Source organism: Apteryx rowi, unplaced genomic scaffold, assembly GCF_003343035.1.
Source record: "Apteryx rowi isolate R43461 unplaced genomic scaffold, aptRow1 scaffold_315, whole genome shotgun sequence".
Classification (NCBI taxonomy): domain Eukaryota; kingdom Metazoa; phylum Chordata; class Aves; order Apterygiformes; family Apterygidae; genus Apteryx; species Apteryx rowi.
The window spans coordinates 236,818-249,793 of NW_020449586.1; the positions used below are offsets into that span (position 1 = coordinate 236,818).

Consider the following 12,976-nt stretch of genomic DNA (forward strand, 5'->3'; position numbering starts at 1 on the left):
TTTCGGGGGGGGACGGACATGTGCACACATATGCACTCCTGTGCTGCTGGAATAGATGCAGCTATTTCGGGGGGGGGACGGATGTGTGCACACATATGCACTCCTGTGAGCGCACACGTGGTGGTGCACGTGAGAGCACACAAACCGCGTGGGAATGTGTTTGCCTGCAGGAGAGTGCAAGGGCCCGAGTGCATGTGTGCACACACGCGGGTGCAGACGAGGAGGGGCAGCGCCCAAAAAAGCAGCGGCTCTTAGCAGAGAACGTCGGTTCCCCGGAGAGGACTTGGAAAAGGAGGTTGCTGGAAGCAGCAACCCGGCGGTGGTTTTGCTGGCCCGCACTCCTAATCACGGTGGTCCGAGTGCCCTTGGGGCTGCTTCCCCTGCTGCCTGGGTGGAGAAGCGGGTCGGGGGAATTTGCAGTTCGTTAAATGTTTTAAGATGGTCAGTACAGGATGGCACGTGCTGGCGGAGGGTGCAATCCCTTGCGGTGAACATTCACAAAACCAGGCGGGTTCTCGCCTCAAAACGCAGACGTTTGAGTCCTGCTGGGCACTCCGAGCTCGTGGGGAGGCTGGCTCGGCAGTGCCTGTCCCGCTGTCGGCAGACAGCCGGATGGATGGACAGCCGGTGTCTTTGCAGAACATCCCCATAGCGGAGCTGGAAAAATTTCAGACGCTCGGTGACATTTTGAATTGTTTTCTCTTTGCAACGGGAGCCGGTGACACCAAACACGCTGCTCCCCTGCTTTCCTATCGAGCGGAGAGCCAGGGAAGCGGTCGCAGATGTAGCTAACGTGACATTTGAGGAGCGACTTGAAGGCCTGGAGCTGTTCAGCCCGGCCTCGAGACGGGCAGGCAGAGGGAGGACAGGAGACCGGCGTTGAGAGCAGCAGCRGTTTTGCTGTAGAGGGGAAGGGAAGCAGCCGTCCTCCCTCTCGCCCGAGGGAACGGCCGGGACACGGTGCACCGCGGCAGCAGGACTCGGGTGAAGCACGAGGACAAGACCGTTCGATAGGAAAGGCTTTGCAGCCCTGGCATTTGAGGTGGGGGGAGGAGACGGCATTGCCGGAGGCCGAGAGAGCCGGGCTGGACGGGCGCGTAGGCGGGAAGGGTTCGGCGAGGCAGGTGGTGCCGCGGTGCGGCAGCGGGGCCGGGTGGCCTCGCCGGGACCTCCCCGCGATGCTGCGGTTTGTCAGCTCTTAAAGACTGTCGTTACCTCGCCGTTAGGGACGGGCTCTGTTCCCGAACGGGACCTCGGAATGGCACCAGGCGAATTCCTCGAGGAGAGGACGGATCCTCGGGGTTACCGAATGCAGAGCCCTGGCTGCTCTGATGTTTCCAACGCGCTGAGTGCTGGAAACCGGGAGGGTTTAGGAGGGGATGTATCACCCCACAGCAGCCTGCCTTCACCCTCTTCTCCTGAGGGTCAAACGTCCCTCTCGGAGAGCCAGAGGGATCCACAGGCTGATCCGCTACGGCCGTCCTCGTGTCCTTACCTATGCATGTCCTTACCCCCATGGACTGCTCTCAGAGCCGGGGAGGAAGCCAAGCGGACGTGCAAAGAAGCAAGCCAGCAAACGCCAGTCGGAAGKGTCAGGGCTCGCAGCAGGCCCCCGCTCTTGGTCAACGCCAGTCAGGTGCCGCTTCCAGCTCCAAATGCTGGATTGCCTTGCCTGTGATCCTGGAATGAGGTTTGGAGTGAGCAGGCTGAAGAGGGATAAAATACAGATAGCAGTTACTGCTTTGGCGTTAGCCTGACAACRGATGGACAAACATCTATCGGGGAGATGCAAAACCAGTCCAGCCCTGGGGAGGGGGACGGACTAGACGGTTTCTCAGAGGCCCTTCTGATACCATTTTTGATGACAGYCCAATTTTACGTTCTGGTCGTGATTTGGCGTTTTTTCGTGGTGGTGCCCAGAGATCTCCAGGCAGAGGCTGGTTAAAGCGAGGGGTCATGGTTCTCAGCCAGTCAGGGATGTCTGATTAATGGGATATGAGCTTGTTAYGGGAAAGTCACAATTCAAACCTCAGGAGGTCCTGGGTTGGACCTCCAAACTCAGCCCAGGACCATGGAGGAATGTGGTACAGATCAGATCAGTAACGGTGGGTTTGTCAGCTGTCTCTTGTGTGCATTCCTGGAGGAACATCTCCACCAGTAAGGAAGAGATGGACCTTGCTCCAAAGTTTGCACATCTTCAGTTTCTGATGTGATGGAAGAAATGGGTAGAAAGAAAAGCTTGCATGGAGGGGGCGCAAAAATAGGGTGCCTGGGGCCTGCAGCTATGGGTGGTCAGTGACACGTTGCTGGTGTTTTTTAATGCATTCTGAAGGACTGTAATGGACTTGAAAGGCAGATAGACCATTCTGATCAGCTCATCTGACTTTTTGCCAGGGCATCTCTTTCTGTAAAACTTCCCATGCTAACTGAACAGCTTAATGCGATGGCGAGCACGCCTCTTCCTCAGGAATGGTGATCCTCTGGGCAATGCTCCTCCACGTGATCAACAGGCACTTTCTTTCCCATTTGAGTCTGCCTAGCTTCAGCCCAGGGATCATGTCCTGCCTTGCCTGCTCTGATGAGAGGTCCCCTGCTATTAGCAATCTCCTTTCATGCGGCAGAGACTGAGAAAAGCAGAATTTCCAGATCCAAAAACACATGAGGGGTTTTATCCCAAGTTCTTTCCAGCTGGTCACTGTCCTTACAGGAAAGTGGATGCTAGACCTGGTCACAGTATTTGATATCATGAATATCCAGCACCAGGACTCCTTGTTTATGCRCCCATATGGATTTATAAACCTGTAGATCGTGCTTATCCTCATAGCTTTAGCATCAAACTGCGAGCTCTTGCCAGGTTTCTCGCATGTCATGTCTCCTAGGGCTTTCAGAGACATCTCCCCCACATAGCTTGCCTCCTCCCCATCCTCTGAGTCACCTGCCTTTTCTGGCGGATGCAAGACCTCACATGCTCTCGTATTCGGTCACATTCAAATGCATGTTATTTGTCTGTGCAATCCAAGTCTCAGTTTCGCTGACCCATCGCCATCAGGTTTTTCCACTTTCCTATTCCAGCAACTGTCTTCAAATTTTACAAACCATGRGCTTATACTCCTCTTCCACACTGTTGGTAAAGGTATAGAAAAGACCTCCTATAGGTGCCTGTCACTCATCTGCTATTGCATGACGATTTACCCTCAGCCATGCTTGCCAAGCTGTGTGCTTTAGCTCGGGAGGGCTGCCTGCCTCTTGCTGGGATCACAGGGTCTTTAAAAACAAGTGAATTTTCTCGATAYGGTGGTTCAGTGCCCCCAGAGGAGACAGACCATCTTAGGAGAGGCCATATGCCAGGAGGTGATGCTTACAGCAAGGCAAAGTTACAAGATAAATGCTTCATGCAAGCAAAGCACAGGACTGCAAAGTTTATCAAAAGAAGTTACTAATAGGAAGCAAGCAAACAAAAAGCTTGTTTATGCTACCAGGAGACCTTAACTCACATACTTGGCTTCCTAAAATCTCTCCAGCCAGCAGCACAGTGAGTTTTATGAATGAAAATGAAGCAAAAGATGACTAGAGAATTTGCAGTACGGAGGATGAATTGTAATAGAGGGGAAATGGTGAAGGATATTGCTGAAAGACGAAGAATCAGGAGCTGGAGGGAAATTACTCATGGAGTTGTCAGGGAACATATCTGGCTGAGCTTATTTACGTTTCCAATGATAGAAACCGAGTGCTTGGGCATAATGGAGGGTGAAAAGGACATGGATCTACTAATTAATGACAACCGGAACGTGAACTTTAGCCACGAAGGCAAATGTGATCCTGCTCATCTGATTTGTCATCAGCACAGATAGGGGAGAGCTCATGTCAGTCTACGAAGTGTGAGGAAACCTTATCTAACATAGCATGTTCAGCTTGGGCCGTGGTGTTCAGGGGCGATGGGCTCAGAGAAGACCCGCAGAGGTGTGTTGGGGAAGGGTGAACCTCATACAAGAGCTCAGTTAGGACACTGGAAGAAAGGTCTGGAAAGAGATCCATGGGAAGTTTCTGATCTATAAACTAAAAATGGGGGTACAATCATTATCAATAGCATCAGACAACCCTGGCAAAAGTGGAGTGAGACAAGAATATATTCAGGCTGGGGATGAGGAGGCATCTGCTGCCTGGAAGCGGTTGGTCCTGGGACAGGCTCCCAGCAGGAGCAGTGGGAGCGAAGAACCCAATGAGCTCCTTAAGGCAGAGCTAATTAATCCATGGAAGGGGCACTGCAGGGTCTGCGCTCCCCGGGATCGGTGGGTGCCTCGGGGGAGCCCAGCTGATCTCGTCCTGCCATTTTTCCGGTGAACCCTGAAAGGGTTGGCAGGTGCGTGTGCTTCTCCCAGGCAAACCTCTCGTCAAGGAGGGTGGCACACTTGCTGGCTCTGATCTCTGATGGCTCTTCTCGCCCTTCTCGGACATACCGTAACGGGGTTGTGCCTCTGCTCGGGTAGCTGGCTCTAAAGTAAGTGAATATGGCAAGCTACTGACATCTGACTTTGGAGGACACATCCCCTGAGCATCATCTCAAGTTGGTGTCTGCACAGATGCCCCATCAGAGCAAGGACCAGAGCAAGGACTTCTCTAAGGATGGTGTCAGACTCCAGGCAGCATCTGAACCTCAGTAAATGCCACTTTTACAACTTTAGGAGGAATGTGTATCCCTGTTTGCTTGAGTTTTTTTGGCTCCCCATGTGAAACTGTGCCCATCCTGAGGCTCCTGCCTTTTTGGGGACCAGTGGAAAGCTTTGGGGTGGGACATGAAGGCAGGAGGAAAAACCGCTTGTGCCTTCCTGACCGGTGTCTGTTGAGCTTGGTCTGAAAGACCTGGGAGGGTGGGAACACTGCTCCAGCGCTAACACCCGGTCCTGGCCAGCGATATACCTCTATCTGCATTTCATCTCATCTCCTTTGCTGCAATTTGAGCTCATCACCTCGTGTCCCRTCCCTGTAGCTCTGAAGAACAGATGACCGCTACCTTTTGCAGGAACTCAGGCCTCGTTTATACGAYGAAGCTCAGACTTGACCTGCTGGGGGAAGCAAATGTTTTCCCCTAGTGAGTTGCTGCATTGCCCATTTAGGGACCAGCTTTGGYGGGTAAAGTCAGAGGTCCCTGTGCAAAACCAGACCAGATTAGGATGTTCTCGTCCCTKGTCTGCTCTTTATTCCCCCGTTCTTGGCTGCTACACGCTGCGTGGGCCTGTGAAGACCCTTGCCTGGACGTGGGTCTGCAGCCYGCTGAGGCTGCGTCCGCCCCGAGCGGCAGCAGCGAAAACCAGCCGGGCTCAGGCTGTCGGCGGCCAGCAGCTCTCCCACAGCCCAGGCTGTGCAGCCTGCTGGCAAGCGTTTTCTAAAAGAAGGGTCACAGAAGTGCAGGTTTGGGGCCTGACCATGGGTGCAGAGCCTTGTGCACCCCGGGGACACATCCAGGCAGAGGACCACGAGAGCAGATTCCCAGCTAGCCCAGGTCAGAGGCAGAGCCCAGCTGATTTCTGGCAGAAGTAGGAGATGTAYTTTTAGAGCAGTTTTTAGCCAAGCAGTGGACTCTGCTCACTTCCAGACCAATAATTTAATCTCGCAGATTTTGACTTTTGAATTCGCCGCCCCTCGTTTTGCTACGTCGGCAACGATTTCCTTGGAACGGCAGTGTGCTGCTGTCCTGGGTGAGGCACCGAGGGCGTGCAAGCGTCCCCGTTGAAATCCCTTGGCTTTAGGCTGTCCAAAAATCCGGGGCAGATGGTGCCGGTCGGTAGGTGCCTGTAGCTGCATTGCTCCGTCTTGCCATCTTCATGGATAACAGAGCGGTGGTGAATCAGTCTGAGTGCGTAACATAAGGGGCAAAGACAAGCGAGGCTGGGGAAGCGCCATCCTTCTGCCGCTGGGAAAAATTCCTATTCCTCAAAGATATTAGCATGTTAAGGGTTTTTTTGAGCTGATGTTCTTGTAGGGTTGCGTGGATGGGGCTAGCCTGGGGCGGGGGGGCAACTTTTTTTCGAATAAAGAGCGTATTTCTGCATGGAGCCTTCGTTAAGAGCTGGGTAACGGCACAGGGTGGTGTGGCTCTGTGCGAGTCCCCGTCAGTCCTGCTGTCCGCGTGAGATGGGTCGGTGGGAGACGGAGCCGGTGAAACCCCAAAGCAGCTCACCGGGCCGTGCTGCCCCTAGCCCCGGGGGGGCTGCGGCGGTGCGGGGGGGGCATGGTGCAGGGACCAGGGCCTTCTCTGGGAGCGGTTTGGGTGATGGGGAGCAGCAAACAGTGTGCTGGTTGGGGAACAGCTTCTCCCCAGCCCTCCACTTCTTGCTTTCCGCATCCTCTTTGGATGGGGGATGTCAGCTCAGCMCCGTGGTCCCGGCGTCTCCCCAACCCTAGAAAAATGCACAGCGAATCGGATGATTCGGGTGTTTCCCGGCAGCTGCGCTCTGCCTAAGAGGTGTCCTGGCATCCTTCTGCTCTCTCCTAGGGCATGGTCCACTTTGGGGRCTGCTTGGTTGCTCATGCTGAAGGCCGTGGGCTTGTCTGAAGGTACAAAACGGTCCTCTTTCGCGGTGAGCGAACTTGACRCAGAAACATCCGGATGCAGAAACTCAGCGGCGGGGCGATCCCTTCCAGCCCTGTGTTTCTAGGAGTCTCCCAGCCCATCAGGCTGGGTCGTGGAGGAGCTGTGGGGACACCCCTCCTCTTATGACGCCGGAAAGGGGCCGGGGGGGCTGAGACCTCCTCCACCCCCACGGTCCATTAGCTCTGTACTGTGGGTCTATTGTGCTGGGGGATGCGCCAGGGCTGTGTCAGCGACTGACTGTCCGTCCTGCTGGAATGGTTTTTTTCAATGACTTGCATGAGTTAGAGACCCCGCTGGCCTCGGCGCGAACGGGGGCAAGGCTTGTGTTGATGCACTGGGATTTACTCATACATTCAAGACCTGGCGCTTGGCTCTTCATCCGTGCGTGCGCCACCCCCTTCTGCCACCAGTCTAATCGGAGTATCTTCCCATTCGTGTCCTTCCCCTACCGTCCGTCTCTCTGCCCGTCTCTCTGTCCCTTGCATCTCTCTCTCTGTCTCTCCTACCCCTCTGTTCTTCCAGGGAGGGACAGAAGTGTCTTCCTGGCCTCCTAGGCTCGGGGAGGAGAGGTTAGGGGATGCCAGAGGCAGCCCTAGGTTGGACACCGAGTCCTACGTCAGCCCCACACACGTGCCTCGGGGGGGGGATGCACGGCTGGAGACGGGGAAGACGTCTCACCTGGCTGATTCGGAGTCTCCAGTTTTGGAGTGGGGGGGGGGTCCCACGGTGGCCCCTCCTTGCTCCTTGGTTGGGCTAGAGGCAGATGGAGCTTGGGGATGTCTCCCCCGGTGGGTCTGGACCTGCGAAGCTGCTCTATGTCTCGAGAGATTTCAGGGTCAGCAGAGACTGTGCAGTCCCCCAAAGTGTCCSCCTGCGCAACGGCAAGGTCAGGGACCCCCCAGCTGCCCTGTGTCGTGGGCCAGCAAGGGAAGGGCTCCTAGGAGGAGACAAAATCTTCATTTAAGGACCACTCGCAGAGGGAAATCTAGCACGTCCCATAGAGCAGCCCGCCCAGGAGAGCGTTCACCAGCGCAGGAGCYGATCCGCGCAGCAACGGGACGGCTCGGGCTCCTGGGTCCCTTCCTGTTTTTCCGCACGCTGCCAGGCGGCTAAGGGGAGCCCAGCCATCCCTCGGCTGGTGGTGGGACCCCGGGACCAGCGCAGGTTAGGAGAACGGGCCCTGGGGCATCTCCCTCGCCCCGGCCCTCCCGCAGCCCCGCTGCCTGAGACCCCAGGGGCAGCTTCTGCCCTTCCAGAAAGGGGCTGCTTCCTTGGAAGCAGCAGCGGGAATGGCATCTCCGTAGTCATGTGGCAGTGGATGGGTCTGCACATGGGCGTTTATTTTAATACGTCTCTCTCTCTCTCTCTCTCTCTCTTATATCTCTCGCTCTCTCCTGGTTCTTGTTTCTCTTTCGCTAATCCCCTGTTGTGCTCTCTTTCCGTCCACGCCTGTCTTTCCCTCCTGCCCTGTCCCGCTGCTCCTCCTCGCCCCCGCTTTCCCTGCCCCAGGTCAAGGTCTGGTTCCAGAACCGGCGCACCAAGCAGAAGAAGGACCAGAGCAGGGACTCTGAGAAACGCTCCACCTCCACCTCCGAATCCTTCGCCACCTGTAACATCCTCCGGCTCCTGGAGCAAGGCAGACTTTTATCCGTCCCGGCCCCTCCCAACCTCCTCTCTCCGAGCGCGAATCCCGTTGGGAGTCCCGCTGGGAAAGGAGCCGGCTTAGCCGCGCCGGGCACCACCTCCCCTGGTCTCGTCGGCGGTGGCGGTGGCAGCCCCCCCGGGCCGGGAGCCTTCAGCCTGCAGGTCCCGTCGCTGGCCTCGTCCTCCTCGCCCCGGCTGCCCGCCGCCCCGCTGTGCTTCGGCGGGCCGCTCCTGGGCAGCCTGCACGAGTCACCCGGCGGCTACGGACTGGGCGCCTCCGCTTTCGAGCCGTACGCGCGCCTGGAAAGGAAAGACGGTTCTCTACCCAGCAAGAAGCCGAGCCCTTAAATTAAAAACGAGTGTCAAAAGAGATGCTGCCCCCGCCCCCCGCTCCCTCCCTCTCTCCCGTGCACACACGCACTCCCTGCCCTTCGTGGGGGGGGGGGGTTATTTTGCAAGCGCAGCCGCAGAGACTGTTTTACCGAGTGCCCAGGTGACGGGAGCGCGGGTGCGTGCGCCTGTCCGTGTGCACACGCTTGTGCACGTGCACCTGGGCTTCCTTGCGCGGAGACGAGAGCGCGGCTGCGGACRGCATCCCTTCCGTCCTCCGGCCGCGCCTGCCGCTGGACCTGGCTTCCCCGGGCGTCCCGGGGCCGCCGCTGCCGGCGCTCCCCGCTCCGACCCCGCCGGATCGCCGAGGGGCCGGCTTTCCCCTTCCCAGGTATCGCCCGTTCAGTGYTCGTAAGCCGATGCTGGGCCCGGAGCCGTGCGGTCCGGGGCAGGGTGAGGTGCGCAGGGCAGGAGCGGGATCTGCATCCCGGCCGCTCCCCGCTGCGGTGGCCTCGGGCAAGTCGTGACGCTGGGCCTCAGTTCCCCCCCACCCCCGCGAAAGGCTTTGTGTTTCGGCTGAGGGGGTTTCGGAGCATCCCGGTGGCAAAAGGGTCCAGGTCCCATCTGCTAGGACTCCCATGGGCTGCGTGGTCCCCCTGGACCACCAGCCTGGGGCAGGGGAGACAAAAGCGTAAGAAAGTCCGTGCGTTGGTGGTGGTGGTGCTGATGGTCTTTTCAGCCCCCCCCCCCCCCACCAGCAGCTTCTGCCACCTTTTTGGGCTGAGTTTATAAAACCCAGGTGACTGCAGGGAGTGATGGGGAACATCTCCCGTCCTCACCCCACCTCTCTAGACTGCGCTGCCCAGCGAGGGACTGCTCAGGCTGGGCTGTCCAAGCCCTGACGAAGCCTTTGCTGATGCTGGAGGAGCCTTCAGCCTCCTTCTTCTGTGGGCACCTCCTCCTCATGGAGAGCTGGGGCCAAGCTGTCCTCCTGCCCCCCCCCCAGCAGGGAAACCCCACTGAGGGGGTGCGGACGTGTGAGCTCTTCGCACACCAGCACCGTCCAGGTGCCATCAGACCTAGCACCAAAGCGAATCCCACCCCGAGCGCTGGCCTAGCAGCAATGCTCCTCTTGCGCTGGCCTAGCAGCGGTGCTCCTCTTGCTTCCTCCCCCTTGCAGATCCAGGGTTTAATCCTGTGAGGTGCTGAGCACCGGTGACTTCGATGGCAGGATCAGGCTCCAAAGACCCTCGGGCAGTCCCAGGTGCTGTTCTGCTGCTATTCCCACTGTAAGGGAGACCTGAACCCAGAGTGTGACCAAAGCCACAGCTTTCTGGTGGCTTTCTGGTGGGCGGCATTCAGCCTTAGGCGTGCTGGGCTGGGCGGCTCTTGTGCAGGACATGGCTTGTGGACGGCCAGGGGGTCTCTGGGGGAGCGAGTCCTGCAAGGCTGAAGGTGGGCTTGGAGCCCCACGGGCAGTGCACAGGGGGGGCATTGCATGTCCTTGGGGAGAGGGGCAGCACGGGGCCCCTCTAGGATCTGCGGGGGGGGGGGGGTCTGCTCCAGGCAGTGCCTGGCCCCCATGCGGTGTGAGCGTCACCTGGGCAGGATGCTCTGGTAGCGTCACTTGGGCAGAACGCTCTGCAGTGGTGTCACCTTGGTAGGACACTCTGTGGTGATGTTGTCTTGGTAGGACACCCTGCGGTGGCATTGCCTTGGTGGGATACCCTGCGGCGGTGTCACCTTGGCGGGACACCCAGCGGTAGCATCACCTTAGTGGGACACCCAGCGGTAGCATCACCTTAGCGGGATGCCCTGCAGTGCCATCGCCTTGCTGGGATATCCTTTGGTGGTGCCGCCTTGGCGGGATGCCCCGCGGTGCCATCGCCTCGGCAGGACCAGGGGTGATGCCCTGAGCTACCTCCCAGCTCTGGGAGCTCCCCGGTGCTGCCGAGAGGCTCTTCCTCCCCGACGCGCGCCCAAACTGCAGACCTAGCAGGAAGGGGCCAAACCGGAGCACGGGGACCTCCTGGCCTGGTGGGGACCAGGCTGCAGGTGGTGGGGGAAGGAGAGGACGCAGAGCGCAGGCACCAGGGCACGTCATCTCTCAGCAAGCCCCCGTGTGCAATGCCCTGGGCCYGGGGCAGCCCGGCGGCGCGGGGAGCATCGCTCCAGTGCGATGCGGTGGCAGGGGTGTGCAGTAGCGCCGCTGCCGGGAAAAAGCCCTGGGGGAAAGGGAAAAAGGAGGAAAAATGAAAGCTGGAACCAGAGTCAGGCTTGCAAGCGTGGAAGGAAAACCGGCTTTAAAAGATCCTCACATTCTGTTTTTCTCGGAACAAATATGTTATTTTGGGAAGATGGGGAGGAAGAAAATGAAAGTAATACAAGAAACCTCCYGGAAAGGCCCAGCCCCGGGGTAAAGCGGATCTCTGCCGGCTTTCTGCAAAGGGGCCGGTGGCTCCTGCCGCCTCCCCGCTGCTCTGTGGCTCGGAGCATAGTAATGACAGTAATATTAATTACCGCTGCGCAATACTGGGGTCAGCTGTGGGGTTTCCAAACCCCGCGGCTGAGTCGGGTTTGCACGTGCATGTGCAGGGAGCCCGAGCGCCGCTCCCCGCCGCGGACTGCTGCTTCTCCCTGTGCACCAGCCTCTGAAGGAGGACACAGCCCTCAGCCAGGGCGCTCAGCCCCTCCCACTGTTTTGCAGGGAAATATTTAAAATAAATGATTTTATAAAAAGGTTTCGGTGATTTTTTTTTGTCTTCTTTTCCTTTAAATCAAGTGTTTCTATGAAATAGTTATTTATCGATCGTATCACTTCTGGAGCACTTTATGGGAGCGAGCGGCCRTGTCTCGCACGGCTCTGCTGAGCTCAGGAGGCATCGCTGGCCCCACGCCGCAGGCGGGGAAACTGAGGCAGGACGCGGGGTTTGCCCAAGGCTGCAGAGGCCGGCGACGGGCTTGCTGCCCTGTGTTTCCCTAAAGGTGATATTCGCAAGAATCCCCAGGATGTGGGGAACCGGTAGGGAAGCGTTCGCGCTCCTGCTCCTCCCTCCGTCCTCGCTCTTCCCCCAACCCCATCTCCACAAGCACGAGCTGCAAGGTTTGACGTTGTGATGACATTTTTGACTGCGGTTTTGGATTCTGACAGGACAGAAGTCCACTCCCTTCCCTTCCTCACTTAATTTATATTTATATTGCCGTTCTCCACCCTCCCTGGTCTGCAAACTTCTTACTGAAAGAAAGGAAACAGCGACGTGCAGAGTGTGCAGCGAGCTGACGCAGTTCCCGGGTGGCCGTATCCCCCGGGAAGCGGCTGTGATCTGCGTTGGGCAAGAGCGGCAAAACCATGGGAAGCCACAGCGAACCRTCCCGCTCCAGGGAAACTCTTTTCTTGTACTTGCAGACAGGGAAAAACCTGCCGACAGGTAGGATTCGCTGTAAATCCCTCCCCGAGCTCTTGTCTGGCTTTGGTTTCTCCTCTTTCCCTGAAGCAGCCACSTCCCATGAGAGCCCGGGATCCAGCCGGGACAAGCTGGGTATCCGAGGATATCCAAGCCCCGTTTCTCCCAGCTCAGTCTCCCGTGGGAGGAAACTTGGATCCAGTTTGGCAAAGGGGAARTGATCTCCCCACACCCTTCAAGGGTGGGAGAGATTCGGGGTCRTTCCTGGGAAAGAAAGGGCCAGATTTGTTTGCAAAAGAGCCCCCAAAGCTGGAGGCGTCGCAGGGTTTCTCCTCCCGCTTCCCTCCCTCCCGTCGCCCAGCAGCGGGAAAGGAGAGGCGGCGGAACGAGATGGCAAACGCTTGCCACAAMTTAAGCTCAAATGCTACTTTTGCAGAACCCCCCCCCAAAATCTGACCCAAAGCTGCTGCTTCTCTGAAGTCTCTTCTTTCAGAACAAACATCCCCACGGATCGGCTTCGGGCCTTTCCCGGGAGGGGATTCGGCCGGGCCGGTGGGGCAGCTCCTGYGCCGCCTCCCAGAAATACAACTTGACTTGTAAAATTGGGGGGGGGGTAGGGGGAAAATACCAAAAATACCGTATGTAAAACTTTAATGAATGATGTGATTTCTCATGGTTTCTTCTGGTGAATAAAAGTTATGTCCTGCCTCCTGGCTGCCTCCTCTCGCCTCGCTTTCGGGAGCCGTGCCGCCCCCGGCACCCCGCGGCAGAGCTGCCTCCCTGCCGCACCGTATCAGCAGCCCTTCTGGCTTCAGGGTGGCTTTGAAGGGAAGTATTTTGGGTGCCATCGTCCCCTGCTCTCCTCCCCAGCCTGCCCCCCTCCCAGCCTGCCCCCTGCCCTGCCCCCTACCCCAGCCCGGCCGGCAGGAGGGGGCACGGAGCCCCCTACCGCCACCTGCCCCCCACCCCTACCTCTGCCCGCACCCCTGCTCCTGCCCCCACCCCT

General features: G+C 58.0%; 1 protein-coding gene across 1 annotated transcript in view; it reads left to right on the forward strand.

Annotated features, from left to right (window-relative positions):
• Nucleotides 1-8,584, forward strand: part of VAX2 (ventral anterior homeobox 2) — a gene marked incomplete at its 5' end in the record, with an annotated part of 16,770 nt that extends 8,186 nt beyond the window's left edge. Inside the window, one exon of the mRNA XM_026070606.1 lies at nt 8,102-8,584. Within this exon, the coding sequence (XP_025926391.1) occupies nt 8,102-8,584 (483 nt within the window). The remainder of the gene's footprint in view (nt 1-8,101) is intronic.
• Nucleotides 8,585-12,976: the final 4,392 nt, after the last annotated feature.